At 41.5% G+C, this 23,885-nt stretch overlaps 2 protein-coding genes across 4 annotated transcripts in view; one reads left to right on the top strand and one right to left on the bottom strand.

The window, feature by feature from the left end:
• Positions 1-3,294: 3,294 nt before the first annotated feature.
• asphd1 (aspartate beta-hydroxylase domain containing 1) lies at positions 3,295-12,315 on the bottom strand. Of its 2 annotated transcripts, none has more exons than XM_037792970.1 (6): positions 12,200-12,315; positions 8,640-9,119; positions 7,673-7,879; positions 5,907-6,114; positions 5,488-5,601; positions 3,295-4,975 (listed from the first exon to the last, which is right to left on the bottom strand). In XM_037792970.1, the coding sequence occupies exons 2-6, from the start codon at positions 9,090-9,092 to the stop codon at positions 4,866-4,868; spliced, it is 1,092 nt and encodes a 363-aa protein (XP_037648898.1). In that variant the 5' UTR covers positions 9,093-9,119; positions 12,200-12,315; the 3' UTR covers positions 3,295-4,865. The 2 variants fall into 2 exon arrangements, with proteins under 2 accessions (XP_037648898.1, XP_037648899.1); XM_037792971.1 differs by having other exon boundaries at positions 12,188-12,285.
• Positions 12,243-23,885, top strand: part of sez6l2 (seizure related 6 homolog (mouse)-like 2) — a 28,556-nt gene continuing 16,913 nt past the window's right edge. The window contains exons 1-5 of one of the 2 annotated variants that reach the window (XM_037792937.1): positions 12,243-12,576; positions 13,267-13,347; positions 16,264-16,392; positions 17,491-17,709; positions 23,016-23,152. In XM_037792937.1, the coding sequence (XP_037648865.1) occupies positions 12,258-12,576; positions 13,267-13,347; positions 16,264-16,392; positions 17,491-17,709; positions 23,016-23,152 (885 nt within the window). In that variant the 5' untranslated portion in view covers positions 12,243-12,257. Of the gene's footprint in view, positions 12,577-12,724; positions 12,819-13,266; positions 13,348-16,263; positions 16,393-17,490; positions 17,710-23,015; positions 23,153-23,885 lie in introns of those variants that run through there. The other variant, XM_037792938.1, reaches the window with a different exon arrangement.

The following is a 23,885-nucleotide window of genomic DNA, read 5'->3' on the forward strand; positions in this document are numbered from 1 at the left end:
CGAATCACACATCATGAAACAACATACATGCAACTACATATAAACAATCTCAGGAATAATCTGTTTCTGTGGGGTGGATTAGTTCAGTCTCTGTAATCCTCATCATGGATGACCAGATGGCAGATAAGACAAAATCACCACTCTAATTCTCATCTACTGACTGAAAAAAGTAACCCCACCACAAAAAAGGAGCTTAATGAACCAGAATGTGTTTTCAAAATCATATTTTACTGTGTTTAATTCAAAAGACAGATTCACCACATACAATACTGGATATTTCCTGGTCAGTTCCATAGAAAGTAAATTACATTTGCAATTTATTATTATTATTTTTTTAACAAGCCTCGTAGTCAACAGGCTATTTTCCTCTTAATAAAAACAATATACTTTAATTATTAGCTTGAAGGTAGAGGAAAGAAGAAAAAAATCCGCTATCTGTGGCTGTCGCAGGAATGTAATAATACTGCAAGCTGTTTTAACATTTAATAGCTAGACAGGATATTCATTAGAGATATCTGCAATGTCATTTTGCCTCTAATTCAAGATATCTGTAATTCTATTTTGACTAGTACGATTCAAACTACTTTTGCCATTCATGTGTGTGGGGTTCCTCGTTATGGATATCCACAATTCAGTTGCGGATATCCGCAGTGTGAATTATGACTAGTCGTAATTCCAGTTTCAGATATCTAGGGCTGTGTATTGGAAAGAATCTGACGATATGATACATATCACGATACAGGGGGTTACTTGCGATAAATTGCGATACTGTAAGCGAGGCGATATATTGATTTTTTTTTTAATAGAATTTTAGGGAAAATGTCGTAGTATAAAAAACACACTGCCATTATGCATAAAATCTGAGTGAATGAGTGATGCAGTCAGAACAGTGGGATCTGCATTAGCATTTATAACAGTCCCTGTAACATCAGGCATCATAGCTCTACCTTGAGAGGGCTCATCTCTTTGCAAAGTATTGAATAAGTTCATCTTTGCATGTAAACTATTAATAATTAAAAATTGATATAGTATAACAAAACATGATATCCTGATATTTTCTTACACCCCTACAGATATCTTTAATTTAATTCTGACTAGTCATAATTCCAGTTCAAGATATCTTTAATTCCCCTCAATTGTAGATATCTACATTGTCATTTTTTAGATATCTAATATTAAATTACGACTAGTCAGAATGATGTTGTAGATATCTCTAACTGGAGTTAGGGATAGTCTGAATGTAATTACAGATATCAGGAATTAGAGTTGTCCATCCATCCATCTTCAACCGCTTATCCGGGATCGGGTCGCGGGGGCAACAGCTCCAGCAGGGGACCCCAAACTTCCCTTTCCCGGGCCACATTAACCAGCTCTGACTGGGGGATCCTGAGGCGTTCCCAGGCCAGAGTAGAGATATAATCTCTCCACCTAGTCCTGGGTCTTCCCCGTGGTCTCCTCCCAGCTGGTCGTGCCTGGAACACCTCCCAAAGGAGGCGCCCAGGAGGCATCCGTGCTAGATGCCCGAACCACCTCAACTGGCTCCTTTTTAATTAGAGTTGTGACGAGGTGAAATGACGTTGCAGATATCAGCCGTACGGGTTTATAAAGTGTGTCTGGAGACAATAAATCTACAACACGCTGTAAATTTCTAACTCAACTCTCTAGTGAACATTACAGCTCTCGTTGGCCACAGATTCCTCGATGATGAGCTCTTTTTCTATTTCACGTCATTTTCTAACTATCTGATCCACAGCAGTCCCTGAACCACTCGTCTCACAGCCGGCTGAAACATAGAGACCGATGTTATGTTATTATGCGTCCAGCTCGGAGGACTAAAGGCTCGTTGTGATTAAAATGAGGTTGTATAGCTCGTCGTCTACCTCACTAGAGCCCTCGTTGGTGTTTTAACAACTTATGAGTTATTGAAGTTTGAATCTCTGAATATCTTTCACACTTTACCGAACTATCCAAGTTAGCAAAAGCTTCTGCTGACGCTGTTCAGATGCTTTGTTGGGCCAATATCCAAAGGAAAGCCTTGATGAGCAACGTCATGACAACAACTCTGACTAATGAGGTTTGAGATATCTGTAACTGTTAATTAGGATAGTCAGAACTGAACTACAGAGATCTCTAACTGTCGTTTGGACTAGTCGCAATGACGTTATAGATAGCTGGAATAAGAACTCTGACTAGTCACAATGTAATTGTGGATATCTCATTTAATTTGGCCTGAAATGTAAAGACTAAATGGGCTACCTATTTACCTTCCTGCCTGCATGCTCTACTACAAGCTACTAGCTTGACATCTGTGAGTACTAACAGCAGCCATATTTGTTGTTTACGTTCATAATGATCATTGGGGGGGTGTTGCTGACTTTCTCTCCAGATTGAGGGTCTTTTGGAGCTACTTTCATTGGAAAAGAGTTGTCAACACGGGGCTGGGTTTTTCAGTTCGATCATTTTTAAAATCGAGCGAACTCTTGCTGGTTGCTCCGATGTTACCGGCCCCAGCTTTAAGATAAGTGTCACTCTCACTCATCTTCAACCTCTTATCCGGGTCGGGTCGCGGGGGCAACAGTTCCAGCAGGGGACCCCAAACTTCCTTTTCCCGGGTTACATTAACCAGCTCTGACTGGGGGATCCTGAGGCGTTCCCAGGCCAGTGTGGAGATTTAATCTCTCCACCTAGTCCTGGGTCTTCCCCGTGGCCTCCTCCCAGCTGGTCGTGCCTGGAACACCTCCCAAGGGAGGCGCCCAGGGGGGGGCATCCTTACCAGATGCCCGAACCACCTCAACTGGCTCCTTTCAACGCAAAGAAGCAGCGTCTCTACTCCGAGTCCCTCACGGATGACTGAGCTTCTCACCCTATCTCTAAGGGAGACGCCAGCCACCCTCCTGAGGAAACCCATTTCGGCCGCTTGTACCCGCGATATAGCTCTGTGGGTCCTGACCCAACCCTCATGACCATAGGTGAGAGTAGGAACGAAGATTGAACGGTAGATCGAGAGCTTTGCCTTCCGGCTCAGCTCTCTTTTCGTCACAACGGTGCGGTAAACCGAATGCAATACCGCCCCCCCGCTGCTCCGATTCTCCGTCTCCAATCTCACGTTCCATTGTCCCTTCACTCGCGAACAAGACCCCGAGGTACTTGAACTCCTTCACTTGGGGTAAGATAAATGTGTTCCCCCAAATACAAATGCATATATTGCGTATTTTGAGAGCCGTACAAAAGAAATCAGCTCTGCTGCATGCATACTCATACTGCATTACTCTGCTAATCTATACACTGAGTCAATACGGATTGATTTGTTCTTTATTTGTTATTTTGATTCCAAGAAAAACAGACAAAAAACCTGATGTGTGCATGTCATATAATACGAGCAAACCACCAATTATATCAATAAACAGAGAAAAAATAGATTTATAGATTTATAGATAGAAACACACAAGCATACATATGTAATAAGAAGATAAAGAATAATCACAGTAAGCAAAAGTTAATATAAGTTTGTTGTCATTCATTTTAGAAAACAAAAATAAATTTACATTTACATGATTTTCACAGTTTTTCTGGCTGAACCGTTATAGGTAAGGCTGACCCGTGCGCTCGTGCACATGCATAAGCAGCTCAAAACAAAGTCTGGTAAGCAGGACAGACTGGTTTCACATGCAAATAGCATTCACTAGTATATAGTATATGATGTCGAGATCAGATGTACAGCAGTTAACACCAGATCTGCTCTTCTTAGGTTCCATCTCGTCGTTGCTTTCAAGTGATGTCAGTTCGTAGTTTGCAGCCGCAGCATTTTAGGGGTGTTTCCACATCTGGACCAAACTCAGTCCTCTTAAAGGGGACCGACAGGAAAGAGACTCGGCTCTTTTTGCGTTCACATTGTCAGTTCATTTGAAAGAGGCCTCAGTTTTCTTTCTGTTCACACTATAGTTCCTCTGGAGCTCAGACCCACATCTTCCTGATGAAATAGACTCATTAAGCCCATAAACATCTGAGTGGTGTTTATGGAAAATGCAGCGCATTCGTCAAGTTGCTGCCACCGCTGTGTTTTACGGTGTTTCAGGATGTCCTGCCGGTGCAATCGATGCAGTTATTAATGTGTTTTGTCATCAGTTATTACAATCATAAGGAGCATTTGGGAGTGAGACTGATACAGACAGAAAGGTTTCTCTATTCTCAAGCAAAGGTTGTAAAATGTACACTCATAGTGTCTCTAAAACTGTAAAAACGTCTCCTTCAAACAACCCTATTTATTCGAGTTTTTCGCCAAAATTCAAACACATTTTCTTTTGTTCCCGGGACGACGGGACGCCGTTAGTCTCCAGCCTCGACGGTACATACGGTACCTGCGGTGCTGTAGAAAAACGAGTACCGTCACGTCTTCAGAATTTTTGCATCAACTTGGTACCGAAGTATCGGTTCTCGTGACATCCCTGAAGCAAACCTGGAGCGCGTTGTGTTCACAATGTACAGGTTCAGAGAACTGCAACCCGGACTTGATTTGACTTTGGTCCATGTTAAGAGGACTTTCAGAGGGTCTAGTTCTTTTGGAGTGTTGACATATGCACAAAGAATGCTGACTAATCGCTCTGAGTCTGTTTGGAGGGCTGAAAGGGACCAAGTGTGAAAACACCCTAACATTGTCTATAGCATCATTCATAATAACGCGCTCTTGTGGCACTTCCTGCTTCAGACCATAAATCCAACACCACTTGTAAGCGTGGCTGACGGCTTGTGTAATTCTTAGGGCAGATTCACACAGTGATTCATCGACTGGAATGAGATGCATGAGCCAACAACAAGCGGGGCTAAAGTAAGGCATCCCCGCGTGTTGTATACTGGCAGGAGCAAATTCAGAGGTCGGGGTTGAACATGAAGTCCAGAGCTTGTCGCTCGGCTGCAGCCACATTCGGGTGCCAGAGGTCCACGCTCAAAATGACTCGAGGTCCAGCGTCTGGAGGCCCTTCAGAAGTAGACACAGACACCATTTTAGGTAAAAATGTGGCAGCTATTTAGGTTCAAATAGGGATGCACCGATGACACTTGTTCAGTCCCGATACCGATAGCAATACCTAATAATTTAGTAGATTGACAGCCCTAAAATAAATACATAGATATATATATTTACTGAATTATTTATTAATTCAACATTTAACAGATTTTTTATTTATTATTAAAATAATAAATCATGCACCAGCAACTTGGTAAAAATCTTCAAAATTAACAGAATTTTTATTTATTATTAACATAATAAATCGGTCATCAGCAACTAGGTAAAAAAATCTTCAAAATTAATAGAATTCTTATTTATTATTAAAATAATTAATTGTGCACCAGCAACTTCGTAAAAAATCTTCAAAATTAGATTACACAGAGATCCTGCATTACATTCCATGTTTAATAATGAGAATACAATTAAGAGTAAAATCAACGTTTGAAGCATTTGTTTTTCTAAATAGTGTGTGATTCACCAACCCTTGTGGGAGACGGTGTGGAGGAAGGAGTCATCAACCAGGAGGCAGTGTCCTTCTGACCAGCACTGAGGCTCTCCTCCCACCACCAGCTCACACAGGGCTGGAGTCTGCAGACCTACAAAAGTGACGTCTGTTTTTAAACTTTGGAAATATGATGGTTTCCCCTTGGCTAAGAAGGCCACGCACTCCGCTCCCGTCTGTGTTTAAAACCCAGAGGATTATATAGCCAGACGGATCACGCTACAAAATGGGCTAAGGAGGAAATGAACTTAAACCCTGACCCACAAAGTACCACATTATGTAATGGTTTAGCGTTTTATCAGGTCGTTTTGATTTATTTTTTTGGTTTAATGAGTGTTTTTTTAGATTTGTCTAAGATAAATTCAGTTAAACCACGACAAGTGCATTTGTTTAACTCACCAAGGTGACAACGTAGGCGTGTGTTGGTGGGTCCGTATGAGCTCCCCAACGTGGCTCCGGGCCCCAACAGCCAAAAACCAGCAGATCCCAACGAGTTGCTGCTTATGAACGTACGCAGAGAGAGAAGTGTCCGGTAGGTGCGGGGACACGAGCGACAGTTTCCCGCCACAGAGACACCTGCGCTGTACAAAGGAAACACTGCCTGGCCCTGAAAGAGACGATCACCTGAGATGAGACATCAGAATTAAACTGGATCCATCCATTTATACTCCCATTAACCCCCCGCCATCCTGACTGACGTTACTGTCTTTCAGAGGCTCTAGTAGGTTCAGTTTTAGGGTGAGAGTGAAGCTACAGATATCATATGAAACTAGAAAACCTAAATAATCCATTGGTACCAACCTTGTCATGGTACCAGGTCAGGAAGGAAATAAATAACGCTCCAAAGTTAGGTTACATGTTTGGCGAGGAAAAACAAAAAGGAAATGTGTTATTTTCTGAATTATCATCTGAATATTTCTGCATACTGGGGTCCCTAAACAGTCTTGAATTCCATAAATTGGGTATCACTGTAAAGCTGAGACTCTTGTGGATCCAATGAGCCCAACTGTATTTATGTGTGATGATGTTAGTCCCCATAGGAGACATTTCATTGACCTCACTGTATAAAATGACCTGTGGTGACCTCTAGGATAATCACAGCCTCATGAAACTTTACAGCCACAAACTAGAGACCTAAAGCATTCAGAGGATGGATGGATCAAACTAGAGACCTAGAGCATTCAGAGGATGGATGGATCAAACTAGAGACCTAGAGCATTCAGAGGATGGATGGATCAAACTAGAGACCTAGAGCATTCAGAGGATGGATGGATCAAACTAGAGACCTAGAGCATTCAGAGGATGGATGGATCAAACTAGAGACCTAGAGCATTCAGAGGATGGATGGATCAGACTAGAGACCTAGAGCATTCAGAGGATGGATGGATCAAACTAGAGACCTAGAGCATTCAGAGGATGGATGGATCAAACTAGAGACCTAGAGCATTCAGAGGATGGATGGATCAAACTAGAGACCTAGAGCATTCAGAGGATGGATGGATCAAACTAGAGACCTAGAGCATTCAGAGGATGGATGGATCAAACTAGAGACCTAGAGCATTCAGAGGATGGATGGATCAAACTAGAGACCTAGAGCATTCAGAGGATGGATGGATCAGACTAGAGACCTAGAGCATTCAGAGGATGGATGGATCAAACTAGAGACCTAGAGCATTCAGAGGATGGATGGATCAAACTAGAGACCTAGAGCATTCAGAGGATGGATGGATCAAACTAGAGACTTAGAGCATTCAGAGGATGGATGGATCAAACTAGAGACCTAGAGCATTCAGAGGATGGATGGATCAAACTAGAGACCTAGAGCATTCAGAGGATGGATGGATCAAACTAGAGACCTAGAGCATTCAGAGGATGGATGGATCAAACTAGAGACCTAGAGCATTCAGAGGATGGATGAATCAAACTAGAGACCTAGAGCATTCAGAGGATGGATGGCTTTCCTAGCTAGATTGACAATAAGTTGGTTTCTGAGCAGTTTACACAACAGAAGTGTTCGCCATCAAACAGCCGAAAAAATGCAATTTCTGCAGAAATCTCCAAAATGTCAAAAGTTTTTGATCTGAAATCACAGCATGGCTTTTTACTACTTTACTTTTTACTACTACTACTTTTTCTACTATTACTTGAGTGATTTTATTGCATACCTTCGGTCCCTGACAGGTCCAGCCTAGCTTTGAGTCGATGCCCCTCTGGTATACAGCCTTGAATTCGGCCAAGATGACGGAGTAGTTGGCCTCCAAGACCTCGATGTCGTGTCGATGAGCGTCTCGTGGGAAGAAAGGCACACTCGGGACGTCTGGCAGGAAGAAGAGATGAGGCTTCTGTATCGCAGAGTGATCGTTCAGTCTGACCTTAAAGTGAGAACAATGAGAAATCAATGACTCATTCTCCACCGTGTGTCCTTCCTCCAACATTTACCCTCCAACAAAATGAGCTGTTGGGATACTTCTACACGAGATTATGAAAACAAACCTTTGACCACGATGGAATCCGGTATAAAATATTGAATACATCAGATACACAAGATTTACTCTGAAACTGAAGTTCTTTTAACAGGATGAGACAATTATGCCACTGCAGTTGATCAGTTTATTGGCCCATTACAACCTAATATCCAACCTACTGCTAAGAATCTTGGTGTCATCTTTGACCGTTAAATTACTTTTGACCATCGTGTCATTAAACTTGTCCAGTCCTGTTTTCTCCAGCTAAGAAACTCTTTACGGAAAAAAAAGTCGTAATATTACGAAAATAAAGTCATAACTTTACGGGGAAAAAAAAGTTGTAATATTACGAGAATAAAGTCACAACTTTAAGAGAAAGCCTCTCCCAGCCTCTTTCCATGGGCCTTGCATTATGTGATCCACTTGCTAGCTTGCTAAATTGTTAGCTCCTGTGGCTTCTAGACGCCGACAGTAACGTTAGTATTCCCGTTGCTTAGCAGCGGTGTTTTTCACGACTTGAACGCCACGCATATCGTGTACACGACTTCCCATGTTGTAAACACGAGCTCACGAGTTTCATTTGAAGGCACCAAAACTTACTTACTCACTAACAATAGCGAGTATGTACAGTATGTACGTGTGTGGCCTGCATGGAATAAAGTTGTACCTGCTCACGGAGGCCCTTATGAATTCGGCCCATGCCCACCCAACTGTAGCGTTTGGCGTACTCTTGCAGTGCTGCGTACAGTTTCTTGGCCTCTGCAGATGCCTGGGCTGGGAACAAGGCATGACTCAGCACCGGGGTGAGGTAGCCCTGTCCCTGCTCCTCATCCTCCTCCGTTTCCATGGAAATGAAGGGAGTAATCTGATCACTCCTCGACAGCTTGGATCGCGCGCTGCACTTTGTTCCGGCACAGCCGCCGCCACGTGACAACATGGACCGCCTCGAGCCTGACTTGAGCTTCCCGGCGTGCGCGTGGCCCGGGATCGGCAGGTCGGAGCCCATCCGGTAGCAGTGCCACAGGAAGAGCAGCAGAAGAGTCCACAGGAGGCCGCTCAGCGAGTGGACGCCGAGCTCAACGTACGGAGGCAGCGGCAGCGTGTTCATTGACCAGTGCATCCTTAAAATTTGTGAGACACTAAAATACTGAAATAGAAACAGATTGAGAGATTATGGTGATGCATACATGTGCGTAATATGGCAATAAAATATTCTCAGACTATTGATTATTTCACTAAAATAAGAACTAATTCTTTAGGTCACTCCTGACTTTACAACCCAAACTAGTAACCCTGATGGTGATGTTTATAATAATAAAAACAACAGTAGTTTCTTCTACAATCTAAAGACAATCAGGGGGGAGAAACTCTGTTTGCCAACAAGCACAGCCTAAAGGGAATAACCACCGGATTCGACTGTTATCAGTCCATTAGATAACGCCTATTTAATAGCCTGACAACAGTCTAATTGGCTGTATAAAAGAACGCGACAGCGACCTCTAGCGACTGTAGTAATTATGACAGGAGCAGAAGCGGAAGTCAGGCACTGTAGTATAGAAAGAGGGAAACTCCATAAGACACAAAACACAGCGTTTTCACCCAGGATACTTGAGTTCACATCCTGTGTGAAACCAACAATGTGTAGTTGGCTTTGTGTTCGTAGTTATTTTAACCAAAAACACAATGTTTTTAACTGTGTTTTGGTTTTTTTGCCTAAACCTAAAGAAGTTGTAGTTTTGTTGCCTAGACCTAAAGAAGTTGTAGTTTTGTTGCCTAAACCTAAAGAAGTTAAAGTTTTGTTGCCTCAACCTAAAGAAGTTGTAGTTTTGTTGCCTAAACCTAAAGAAGTTAAAGTTTTGTTGCCTCAACCTAAAGAAGTTGTAGTTTTGTTGCCTAAACCTAAAGAAGTTAAAGTTTTGTTGCCTCAACCTAAAGAAGTTGTAGTTTTGTTGCCTAAACCTAAAGAAGTTAAAGTTTTGTTGCCTCAACCTAAAGAAGTTGTAGTTTAATTGCCTCAACCTAACGAATTTGTAGTTTTGTTGTCTAAACCTAAAGAAGTTGTAGTTTTGTTGCCTCAACCTAAAGAAGTTGTAGTTTTGTTGTCTAAACCTAAAGAAGTTGTAGTTTAATTGCCTCAACCTAAAGAAGTTCTAACCGGCTGGAATGACAGACTGTCCTGGATTCAAACAGCCCACTCATTCATTTATTTTCTTTACTTTAATCCTCTTCAGGGTCACAGGGAGCTGAGGCGTATCCCAGCATGCACTTGGAACAAATTAGTGAAACAGGTTGCCGGTCCATCACGGAGCCACCAACCCTTTGGCTAAGTTGCCCCTGATGCTGACTTCATGGTGTTATAAAAGTCCTGATCTTGGACCTCTCTGAGCAAACTTTTGTGGACGAAGCTGAAGATTTATTGTGAAGTCATACCGAGGCTTTCCATCGACACAGTCACTGTCTGTTTCTTCCCTTTAAAGCTGCAGTAGGCAGAATATTTTTGGCATCATTGGGTAAAAATTCACCTTTCAGCATATTGTAATTCAAGTGTTCTGAGAGAGACTTCTGCTCCTCCTCATAGCTCTGTCTTCAGGTTTTAGAAAATCTAGCCCGTGACGGGAGACTAATTTCAGAGAGAGAGCGTTCCTATTGGCTGTTCATTCAACGGAGGCAGCTGTCAATCACTCACAAACTCAAAGGTCAAACTAGGCAGCGCTGATTAAATATGAATCAATATTCTGTTGCTGTAATGCATATTTCTCTCCTCAAATGTTGTCAGAATCATCTTGTAATGTGGTCATTAAATAAACAAAACTACAATTTCTTTAGGTTTATGCAACAAAACTACAACTTCTTTAGGTTTAGACAATACAACTACGACTTCATTAGGTTTAGGCAACAAAACTACAACTTCTTTAGGTTTAGGCAGCAAAACTACAACTTCTTTAGGTTTAGGCAATAAAACTACAACTTCTTTAGGTTTAGACAATAAAACTATGACTTCATAAGGTTTAGGCAACAAAACTACAACTTCTTTAGGTTTAGGCAGTAAAACTACAACTTCTTCAGGTTTAGGCAACAAAACTACGATTTCTTTAGGTTTAGGCAGCAAAACTACAACTTCTTTAGGTTTAGGCAATAAAACTACAACTTCTTTAGGTTTAGACAATAAAACTCCAACTTCTTTAGGTTTAGACAATAAAACTACAACGTCTTTAGGTTTAGGCAGCAAAACTACAACTTCTTTAGGTTTAGGCAATAAAAATACAACTTCTTTAGGTTTAGACAATAAAACTACGACTTCTTTAGGTTTAGACACTAAAACTACAACTTCTTTATGTTTAGGCAGCAAAACTACAACTTATTTAGGTTTAGGCAATAAAACTACAACTTCTTTAGGTTTAGGCAATAAAACTACGACTTCATTAGGTTTAGGCAACAAAACTACAACTTCTTTAGGTTTAGGCAACAAAAACAGTTAAGTTTAGGGAAAAACATGTTGTTTTCGGTTAAAATAACTACAAACACAAAGACAACTGCACATTGTTGGTTTCACACAGGATGTGAAATCTGGTTTCCCTGGTGAAAGTCGTGTGTTTACGTCCCATCCATCGTCAACGACCTTCACCCCTTATGGAGTTTCACACCGTCTACACTACAGCACCTGACTTCCACTTCTGCTCCTGTCATAATTCCTACAGTCCCTAGACGTCGCTGTCGTCTTCTTTTATACCTTCTTTCTGCGATCTACCATGTGAATAGATGATTAAAACCTACTAGTGGGTGTAGTAGACACCTTATTGACTCATATCTATGACCCTTATATAGCGGCTGATAACGCCTATTTAATAGTCTGACAACACAGAAAACATGAATGTGTGTGTGTGCACGTGCGCGCGTGCATGCTTTAAGTGGGAGGGCTCTTCTCTAATAGGCTTATTCCAACGGATCTGTTTTTGTAGTTGCATCCATATATACATGCTATATATGTGATGATACTGCCTCACTGGAAACACACCTAGAGGCTCCTCCAGCACCACAACGCAGGAATCTCTCTTCAGCATTCATTTTGTTTTTGCTCTGCAGCAGCTCAGCTCAGCTCAGCTCAGCTCAGCTCAGCTCATGTTCTAATGTCCGCATTGCATGTTGGCCCAAACATCCACCCATTATTATACATGCACAAACCATGCACACCGTATATGGCACATGCAAACGTACAGTATTATTTACCCAGTGCGTGCAGCATCTCTCTGTGTGTGTGTCGGATCAGCAGCGTGCTGGTTGGTGGATGTGCGTGTGTCTCCTCCAGCGCGCTCACAGTCACAACGCACTAAATGTGCATGTGCATGTGCGTGCGTGCGTCTCCTCCAGCGCGCTCCGGCTGCAGTTACCGCGCGCCACCGCCAGAGCGCACCTGAAGCCTCCAGCAGCAGCAGCAGCAGCAGATGCCCTCACAGTCACAGTCCCATCATCATCAGAGCCGAATGCGTCAAGCCCACGGTACCCAGCTACCAGCTATAGGGGCATCATCAGCATCTTCTCACTGGGGCCTAGAATAGAGCACCAGGATCCAGAGGACAGAGGACGCATCTTGCAGAAGACAAAAGGTACAGTATAGCTGCTTCAGATGCTCGCTGCTCTCTCTCACAGGAGGGATGCCAAAAAAAAAAAAAAAATGCTCCTCTGCACAAAGAGGGCCGGGGGAGGTGCGAGTGATGCCTCCTCGTTTATTAGAGACACATCATTCTGTCACACACCAGGCTGCTTTTATCCTCACCGAGGAAACGCCTCGAATGACAAGCAGAGGGGCTTTTATTCTCACCATTAACAGGTTGATCAATAGATTCAGGTTTGTGCTGGATTTTTTTTTTTGGAATAGCGCATTTTTTCGTGCATGTTATTGCAGATTTGGGTGAGAAAAAATGCAGCTGAATATTTAACCTTATATGCGACATGCATCTTCCTTTTATTAGATTGCACATATATCTCATGAATTGATGTATTTTGCAGATTGATGGAGCTGTTCCACCATCACATCGCAGTGATCCTCTAATCCGAGTCATTGTGGCCTCTGTGTGATGTAAACATCTGCTCTGTAGCCAACCTGACAGTGTTTTACATGATGTGACTAATAATTGATCCATTAATTAGCACACTCCAGTCAGCATGGATTATGTTTAAGCCTCCTGCAGTAATTATAAGATACTAATATAATATAACAGTCATTGTTCTCTTTTTTTCTCTCTCATCATGATGACATAATAGTTTTGTAATCAAAGCTCTTTTAACCTTCTCAGGTCATTCAGTTTTATCCAAAGCCATGGGGTTCGCACGCCTTGCTGTGATGCTTTCTATCACCATGATCCACCTGGTTTCAGGTAACTCTGTGTGTGTGTGTGTGTGTGTGTGTGTGTGTGTGTGTGTTCTCTTTAAGCATGCTCTTTTGTTGTTCCACCCCAAACATGCACTAAAGCAGACTTTGTTTATCTCAGATCTATAATAATAAATTCTTTGCGTTTGCTTGCCATGTCCTGCTGATGATGTCAGGCCAGCGTGGTGGTGAGGGTGTGGAACAGGTTGCTGGTTTACCATCCAACAGGGTGGCTTGTTGTGAGATATTTAAAGGGACTGTTTGTAACTTTCAGAAATGTCTTGTTAACAGCGACACCTGTGGCCGTTAAGTCAACGAAAGTCAGCGTCCTGTTGCTGGCGTTTGTGCTCGCTCTACATAGACATGAAGGAGCGTCGCTCAACACAGTGAGGAGACACACGTCAGCTAAAAGCACAATATCACTCTATATTTCAGCTGCTTGGCAGTAATGTTAGCTGACCAGACCAAGGTCTCTCCATGAATCAATGCTGATCCTAGTGTTGGCTTTTCCTGCTTCAGCCCCGCAGGAAGAGAAACATTATCTAGTGTCTCCCTCCGGCACCCGGTTGGAGACGATAACGTTTCTCTCTGCGGAGCCCCGTCACTTCACAAGACACGGGAAACCTCTGTTGGTCTGGAGGAGCTGCAGCAGTTATTTCTGCACAAACGTCCACTGAACATTCACTAGATATTCTCAGAGCTAAACTAACTCTTCTGCAGTGTGGAGTGAGCAGCATGCACGTGTAGAGGTGGAGAGAGACAGCGAGAACGCGCGCGGTGTGTGAGTGAAGGCAGGCAGAGGAGCAGAGTCTCCGGCCACATGCGAGCGCGCATGGGATTCCGACCCGGTAGATTTATACGTGTAAGAAGTTACAAACAGTCCCTTTTAAAGGGAATTTATGTAAGTTTTTAAACTTTTGTTTTTAATTGTTTAACCGTGTGAACAGATTGTAACCTAACCCTAAAAAAGGTTGTGACTTTCTGGGGCTGCAGTTGAATAGTCTTTTTTCTCTTTAGGAAGGTTCCTAACGGAGTGAAATGACCCGGAAGTGTCTCAGTAGCAGCCGTGATGAGAGCTGTTTGAATCCTCTGAATGTTAAGGAAAGGAGCTTCAATGCTTCCTTTATTATCTCCTTTAGCAGAGGATACACTGGAGCATCCTTTACCAAAGGAAAGGAGAGAATAACATCCCACAGTTCCTTGCGGCCGCAGCATTTAAAGCGACGCACCATTCGGCCGCTCATAATAACAAACGATACGCTTATCTTGCATACTATTTTCATATACTAATTGGGATTCATGTTTAATATGAGTGGACAGTTTCACTTTATTTTTAATTAATTATTTATTTTGAGCATGTAACAAGTAAGACACAAAACAAGAATAACAAATCAAATGAGCAGCAAACTGTCAATTAACAAATAATCATCATAAATAAATGTTACATATCCCAAAAAGATAAGAGAAGAGAAGAGAAGTATATGGTCCTACACCTTCTCCATAACTAGAACAATTAACTCAATATTTATCATATATTCCTTTGTTTATTTCACCATTATTTACAGGATTTTTCTCACCGGTTGTCCACGTTTAAAGTCAGATGATGCTTTATTATCTGTTGATAGGGTGTTCCAGCAGCAGCAGGAGGACCTGTGGTATCTCTCTTTCACACGCCGCAGGTGAAGCAGTCTGTCATTGAAGGAGATTTTTAATAACGCACGGGGGGGCGCAGAGCCTTTTGTAGTCCATCTTCAGAACATTGTAGTTTCACCACGTCACTAACATCCGCCGTCGTCGCATCATCATTACGGAGCGTAATGAAAGAGCAGTTGGATTCTCTAAACACCACGGTCGTCTTCTCCTTCTCATCTTTCCTTGACCTCATGACGTTTTCCATCAAGGTCAAGGAGAAGTGGTTAGGAGAAGACGTTAGGACGTCATTTTTTTATTTTTCGAAAGCAACCTGGGTTTCCTCTATCATCTTTTAATGGGGAGAATGCGGGCTGTGTTTTTTTTCCAGGAAATTCTAACACGTGACATCATGCGTGGTCGCGGGGTGCCGTTAGTCTCTTCAGCTCCGCTTACAGGGCTAACGGCGTGCAACGATAAACTAACATTGGGTTAGAAATAGGAGTACGCTAACGCCAACAAACGACCAGTCCCCGACCACAACTCAGACTCTGACACAAACTCCACGGAAGCACAAAAAAAACAAACAGAGTTATATCTATATAACATATAGTTATATATATATATATATATATATACAGAGAATAAAGTCAGAAGTTTACGAGAAACAAAAGTCTTAATATTATAAAGTAGTAATTTTACGTGTTATTTTCTTTTTATCTCGTAATATTACGACTTATTTTTCTCGTAAAGTTATAACTTTATTCTCGTAATATTCTGACTTTATTCTGTAATTCTCAGATGTTTTTTCCCTCAATGTGGCCCTAATACTCCGTAGTACATTGTCTCTTTGGCCCTCACTGCATTAGACTTATATACTATATACTTAGACTATAAACTGTGTTACCTTCATCACAATGATCACATGTTTTGTGGCTCCAGACAGATTTTTTTTGTTTTGTTCCCTAAAATGTCTCTTTTGATAGTAAAGGTCGCTGACCCCTGGGATAGGAGGAGAGAGGAGAGTAACATAAGATAGATGAACTCCTCATGTCTTGTGCTGTGTTTGTAGTTGTGACTGTTTACTTGTTGTATTTCCGTTGTGGGATAAATCCTGGATTGTATTTTTGGAAGGTTGACGTTTGTGATTATGTCTGGATGATGTTTAAGTTAATGTTTGGATGATGATGCTGGTGTACGGTGCTGTGGACGGGTTATATGTAAATGATGTTTTGTTTCCATTCATGTTTTTGCATATTATAACAAACTCCGTCATTATTCCTGTTTATTTCAGGTATGAGCTTCATGACTCCTGAGCCTGATACGCCACCAACATCAACCCCAGAGTCCTACCCCCTGGGTGACCTGATCCACGCTGCCCTGCAGAGTAAGGAATACTTAGCAGAGGCTTCTGCGAGCACAGGTACATAATAAATCGTGCACCAGCAACTTCTGTTATCAGTTAAGCTCTGAAGGTTTCTCTATTTCCTGGCATTTCTAAACATAATCATCTTTAGAGAGTCACTTCACCCTCTCTCTCTCTCTGCACCTCTGGGACCACACCTGTAGGAGCGAAATTTTATGGAAAGTAAACAAGAGAGACCCGTCTTTCACTGCTACTATTTACATATTAGCAGCTGTGGAAGAAGAAGTACTCAAGTCTTAACCCCTCTGAGACCCACAATAGAGCCGTTTTAGTCTTCTTTAGGGGGGTCCAGGCGGTCTTTAGGGGGAGATAGCAGGTCAACAGTAGATGTCAAGTGGTGTACATCATCTGAAAGCTGGGAACCTGGAGATTTATTTGAGATGCGGCATAGAACATTCTGATAGAAGTATATGGTGGTCATCCCCCATGCTCTATTATGTCTCATAAGTTGTTGCAGCAATTTTTGGGTTGATACCATTTGTTACACAGATTTGGTGCTAAATTTAACCGTTTTGTTTACCACTGGAGAATTGATAAAAATGATCAATAATCCCTCAAGAATGCCACATTAAGACACCAAGACCTTGAGGAACACCAAAGAAAAAGCCATGCTGTGATTTGAGATCAAAAACTTTGACATTTTGTAGATTTCTGCAAGAATTGCATTTTTTCTGCGATTGGACGGCGAGCACTTGTGTTGTGTAAACTGCTCAGAAACCCCCTTATTGTCAATCTAGCTAGGAAAGCCATCCATCCTCTGAATGCTCTAGGTCTCTAGTTTGATCCATCCATCCTCTGAATGCTCTAGGTCTCTAGTTTGATCCATCCATCCTCTGAATGCTCTAGGTCTCTAGTTTGATCCATCCATCCTCTGAATGCTCTAGGTCTCTAGTGGGTACAAGACTCGTAGGTACCCATAGAACCCATTTACATTCACATGTCTTGAGGTCAGAGGTCAAAGGACTCCCCCACATGGTAGCATGACGTAGTTGGCACCGATGGATTCTTTATGTTTTCTAGTTTCATATGATATCTGTGTCTTCACTCTAGCTTTAAAACTACACTACATTGAATTGAACCTTTTGGACTCTGCAGGTACGACCACCAACCCGACGCAGGCCGTTCCTGGACTCGGGCAGACCGAGTCGACGGCGACGGTCATATCACCGGGGCTGCTCACCACGGCTTTAAGCTCCTCTTCCGCTGCCGGCCACCAGACGGGATCGAGGAACACCATGTCCTCGCTGCCCGTAGAGGAGGAGACGACCACCACTCTGATCACCACCACCACCATAACCACCATGCACATGCCAGGTACCCGCATGCCACCGCTCGGCTCCCCCTGAGTCTGGGACTATTCAATCAATCAAACTTTATTCATGTAGCACCTTTCAAACAAGTCAAAATATAATTCAAAGTGCTGGATAGACGTATTTAAAATGGATTTTAGAGACTAATGCACCAAAACAACCAAGATAAAAGTTCACTGAATAAGAAAGCAATAAAAGATGGGTATTTAAGATAATAAAGGATCAATAAAATACATGGAAATAATAAAAATAAATAAATAAAAAATTATGAAACTACACAAAATAAGCAGATTGTATTAAATAATACAATTTTAATAAAATAAAATAGAATAAAAGAGATAATAATGATCAGCAATAAAAATGTTGATTAAACGAAATAGAGTAAAATAAACATTATAATGATGATGATAAATAAAATTAGTATAAACAATAAAACCATAAAATTATAAAACACTACATGAAATTGGCAGAAAATTGGATAATCACATGCAGTATAAATGTGTTATTGTCTCCTATTCTAAAATGGTGTGTTTGAATATTTCTGCATACTGGGGTCCCTGAACAGTTTTAAATTCCATAAATTGGGTCTCACTGTAAAGATGAGACACTTGTGGATCCAATGAGCCCAACTGGATTCATGTGTGATGATGTTAGTCCCCATAGGAGACATTTCATTGACCTCACTGTATAAAATGACCTGTGGTGACCTCTAGGATAATCACAGCCTCATGAAACTCTACAGCCACAAACTAGAGACCTAGAGCATTCAGAGGATGGATGGATCAAACTAGAGACCTAGAGCATTCAGAGGATGGATGGATCAAACTAGAGACCTAGAACATTCAGAGGATGGATGGATCAAATTAGAGACCTAGAGCATTCAGAGGATGGATGGATCAAACTAAAGACCTAGAGCATTCAGAGGTTGGATGGATCAAACTAGAGACCTAGAGCATTCAGAGGATGGATGGATCAGACTAGAGACCTAGAGCATTCAGAGGATGGATGGATCAAACTAGAGACCTAGAGCATTCAGAGGATGGATAGATCAAACTAGAGACCTAGAGCATTCAGAGGATGGATGGATTTCCTAGCTAGATTGATAATAAGGGGGTTACTGAGCAGTTTACACAAACAGAAGTGTTCGCCATCCAATCGCAGAAAAAATGCAATTCTTGCAGAAATCTCCAAAAAGTCAAAAGTATTGGATCCCAAATCACAGCATGTCTTTTTCTCTGGTGTTCCTCAAGGTCTTGGTGTCTTAATGTGGCATTTTAGAGGGATTATTGATCATTTTGATCAAATTCTCCAGTGGTAAAAAAATGGCTAAATTGAATCATTTTAAATAATGAATTCATTAATTCATGTTTATTTGTAATTTATGACTAGAAGAACTTGATTGAGCTGCATCTCAAATTAATCTCCAGGTTCCCAGCTTTCAGATGATGTACACCACTTCTATGTGACATCTACTGTTGACCTGCTATCTCCCCCTAAAGACCCCCTGAATCCCCCTAAAAAAGACTAAAACGTCTCTATTGTGGGTCTCGGAGGGTTAAACGCTGTCAGCTGAATTACTTTATGACACTTTCTAAAAATCTGCCATATAAGTGAAACATGTTGGATTGTTGTTCTCTTCTATTTCTGATCATTGTTAACCAAATGGACTGTGAAACCTTTTTCCTCTCCAGATGTCGTTTGTATTACAAGATGTGGTCAATAATTTGATTCTACCGAAGCATAGCAGCAGTTTCAGTCATGCGGTCAATAAAATAATTGAATGCAGGGCAATCCAATACACCACAGCTTCACCCAAGGCAGAGCTCAGTGGTAGGAGTTTCTATCCCTCCGCCACTTAGTGATGATGATAAGCCAGGTTGTCATTATTATCGCCCTGTCCTGCAAGCTGGAAGTCGAGGCAGAAATGTGCTGCTCCTCGCCCCTCGTCTGAGATAAAACATGTCATTATACTGTAGTTGGTAGTTTATTTGTTGTTGTGACAGACGCAGGCAGGACCAGGGTTATTGTAGTAAACTCAAACTGAAAGTAAAATGGAAATAAGCAATGAAAAACATTTTTAGTAGGGTTGTTAATCGATTAATTGCAAATTTTTTTATCTGTTCAAAATCTACCTTAAAGGGAGATTTGTCCAGTATTTAACACTCTTATCAACATGGGAGTGGGACAATTTGCTGACTTTTTATTCATTTTTCAGACATTTTTTTTGGACATTTTTTAGACATTTTTCTGTCTTTTTTCTCAGAAAGTTTTTAGACACTTTTTAGACAATTTTCAGACTTTTTTTCATTTTTCAGACACTTTTTTGGACATTTTTTTTTGGGACCCCTTTGAAAATGGACATGATAGTTGTGTAAATTTGGAGCGTTATTTAACCTCCTTCATGACCAGTATTTTATGTTTAATTGTTCAACACTTTGGTCAACTGTTGTTGTTTTTAAATGTGCTTTATAAATACATTTGGATCGGATCGGGCAGTACCAGTCGAAGGCGGATGTGGTCGTCCAGCAAACGTATAACCTTGCTGGTCATTCATCTTGGAACCCAACAAAAACAGATCTTAGCAGCAATGCACAAATGTTCCTAAATCTTATTTCATAAAACTAGTAAAGGATTTTATCTCCACAGCAGCTTCACGTGCATGTTTTCATCGTATGTTCACCACAAAGGTTTGCTCTGGAACTCAGTGATGTTTCCTTTTATCCATTTGGTATTTTTGATGATTTGCACAGTCGGGGATGGGTGTGTCTCTGGCTGTCCAGCTGTGCACAGCTGTTTTGGTGTCAAGGATGATTTGCATCTCTTACTACTGACCTACTTGAAACAGCTCAGGGTGTGTTTCTGTCACTTACGTTGAAGGATGCCGTAAAAGGCTCTTGTATGTTCGTTATTATTGACAAATTTTATACATTCCTCAGCCGTTATTTGCAGTTTTAATTTAATTCTAGCAATAATGTCCGCCGAGCAGAGTCTGACCTGTATGGTTATAATTCTTGTCAGCATCAGCCAGACACAATTACTTGCAGGATCAAGGTCTTCCTTTCAGCTCACTAAATCAATACGACATCGCCAGATATCTGACAGCAGCGAGAGACGTTATCTGTTGCCCGTCTGCACCCTCTGTGTTGAGCAATCATTTAATTCCAGCACAAGCACACATGCCTCAATTAATGCAGAACCTTGAATACATGGTGAGCAACCAGCGCCGGGTATTGTGCTTCCTATACTGTATGTGCCTCTGCACACATCTAACGCTTTTTCTGATAACGAGGAATTCTGCATAACTTCTCAGTTTATGCAGCGCAGACTGTCAGGAGTGTAGGAGGCATCCTGGAGAATCAGTGGACACACGGTTCAGTAAAAGACACTGTAACTGTAATTCATCTTCACATCAGTGAACGCTCACAGCAGCAATCCTCATCCAAAAAACATAAGGTTACTGGGACGCAACATCATCGTGCCTCATCTGTTGCTTTCTGTGTAATATATCGCCTGCAGAAATGTTTAGTTAACCCTCTGAGACCCACAATAGAGCCGTTTTAGTCTCTTCTAGGGGGTTCAGGGGGTGTTTAGGGGGAGATAGCAGGTCAACAGTAGATGTCGTATAGAAGTGGTGAACATCATCTGAAAGCTGAGAACCTGAAGATTAATTTGAGATCCTTCTAATAGTGAAAGTGTTTAAGGGCTCAGAACATTCTGATAGAAGTATATGATGGTCATCCCCATGCTCTATTATGTCTCCTAAGTTGTTGCAGCAAATTTTTGGGTTGATACCATTTGTTACACAGATTTGATGCTAAATTTTTAAAAAAAATTACCACTGGAGAATTGATAAAAATGATTATTAATCCCTCCAAAATACCACATTAAGACACCAAGACCTTGAGGAACACCATAGAAAAAGTCATGCTGTGATTTGGGATCAAAAACGTTTTGACATTTTGGAGATTTCTGCAAGAATTGCATTTTTTTTTCGGCGATTAGATAGCAAGCACCTGTGTTGTGTAAACTGCTCAGAAACCCCCTTATTGTTAATCTAGCAAGGAAAGCCATCCATCCTCTGAATGCTCTAGGTCTCTAGTTTGATCCATCCATCCTCTGAATGCTCTAGGTCTCTAGTTTGATCCATCCATCCTCTGAATGCTCTAGGTCTCTAGTTTGATCCATCCATCCTCTGAATGCTCTAGGTCTCTAGTTTGATTCATCCATCCTCTGAATGCTCTAGGTCTCTATTCTAATCCATCCATCCTCTGAATGCTCTAGGTCTCTAGTTTGTGGCAGTACAGTTTCATGAGGCTGTGATTATCCTAGAGGTCATCATAGGTCATTTTATACTTTGAGGTCACATTTAAAAAAATAGAGACTAACATCATCACACATGAATACAGTTGGGCTCATTGGATCCTCAAGAGTCTCAGCTTTCATACTGCATGAAAAAAACTGCATTGTTTTTGCCCCCAAACTGCATGTGATTATCATAAAGTGGGCATGTCTGTAAAGGGGAGACTCGTGGGTACCCATAGAACCCATTTACATTCACATATCTGGAGGTCAGAGGTCAAGGGACCCCTTTGAAAATGGACATGACAGTTTTTCCTCGCTAAAATCTTGCCCAACTTTGGAGCGTTATTTCCCGACAAGCTAGTATAACATGGTTGGTGCCGATGGATTCATCAGGTTTTCTAGTTTCATATGATATCTGTAGCTTCACTCTAAAGCTGAACCTACCAAAGCCTCTGAAAGACAGTAAAGTCAGTCTCGGGTCTCAGGGCGTTGTTTCTTTATAGCATGGACCGTTATTGTGTCAAAATATGGATTTCTTCAGTAAGTAGCCGTGCAATAAGCAGGATAATGTACAGCTAGCGGGTCATTGTTGTGAAATAAACCCTGATGCATATTGGAGAAGTTGGCCTGGACTCTCCTCTCAGTTCGCTGTAGTTGGGAGGACACAGCTTTTAATTGGTGGGGAGACTTGATTTCCCTCATGTGTACTGGGCTTCATGCACGCTGACTTGGCTTTGCACGGTGCATCCTTGATTCCAAAAGTCCGTCACTGGCTGTAGAAATATCAGCTGGGGGGAAAAAAGCGAAGCCAAGAAGCGTTTTAGTTCTTGAACTATTAAGTCAAACTATTGAGTCATGCTCTTGTTATATATATATATTTATATATATATATATATATATGTTTGCTAAAGTGTTCCTGTATTAAAAACATGGCACATTTTTACCTTTCTTCTCCTCCTCCCCTCTCTCTCTCTCTCTCTCTCTCTCTCTCTCTCTCACTCTTCACAGTACAGTGCAATGCGACTTTGTCAGCAATGGAGGATGTTGTCGAGTCACCAGATCCGGCATCGTCGTCCTCGTCTTTTTCCCCTCTGGAGTGCACCTACAGCATCACTGTGTACGCAGGTTACGGTGTGGAAATTCAGGTAACGTGCGTCATCTTGTGAATCCATAATCACGCATCTTTTCAAATATTAAAAAACGTTTTTTTTCCCCACTGTGAAATAGTCCATTTTAATATTATCTTTGAACTGATTGTGTAGGCTGCATAGAAAAATAATGACACAGAAATCTGATTATTAGATTTTTTTTTTATTTCATGTGATCTCAGATATCTGTCAAATTACATAAAAAGTTTGAAATATACTCAAGCCTGTCTAATACATAGTGGGAGTATATCGAGAAGGTAAATCATGTATAAAAACATAGAAGTAATCACATGGGAGTGCACTATAAGTCTGATAATAATTACATTTTTTAGCTCATAAGTGATAAGGGATAATGTACAGCTAGCGGGTCATTGTTGTGAAATAAACCCGAACTCTCTCATCACAACAATGACCCGCTAGCTGTACATTATCCCGCTTATTACACGGCTACTTATTGAAGAAATCAATAATTTGACACAAAAACGGTCCTCCAGAGTCCGACATCAGAGCTGCGCCCATAGCAACGGTCCGTTATACATAGCAACAGTCTGTTATACATAGCAACAGTCTGTTATACATAGCAACGGTCTGTTATACGTAGCAACGGTCTGTTATACGTAGCAACGATCTGTTATACGTAGCAACGGTCTGTTATACATAGCAACGGTCTGCTATAAAGAAATAACAGACCGTAGAACGCATCATTGACCAATCAGAATCGAGTTTTCAA

The sequence above is a fragment of the Sebastes umbrosus genome, chromosome 14, assembly GCF_015220745.1.
Source record: "Sebastes umbrosus isolate fSebUmb1 chromosome 14, fSebUmb1.pri, whole genome shotgun sequence".
Lineage (NCBI taxonomy): Eukaryota > Metazoa > Chordata > Actinopteri > Perciformes > Sebastidae > Sebastes > Sebastes umbrosus.

Coding starts and splice junctions, on each gene's coding strand:
- asphd1 (XM_037792970.1), bottom strand. CDS start 9,092: ATGCACTGGTCAATGAACACGCTGCCGCTGCCTCCGTACGTTGAGCTC. Junction 7,880..8,639: donor ATAAGGGCCTCCGTGAGCAG/GTACAACTTTAT, acceptor TCTCACTTTAAG/GTCAGACTGAACGATCACTC. Junction 6,115..7,672: donor GGACCTGTCAGGGACCGAAG/GTATGCAATAAA, acceptor CGTCTCTTTCAG/GGCCAGGCAGTGTTTCCTTT.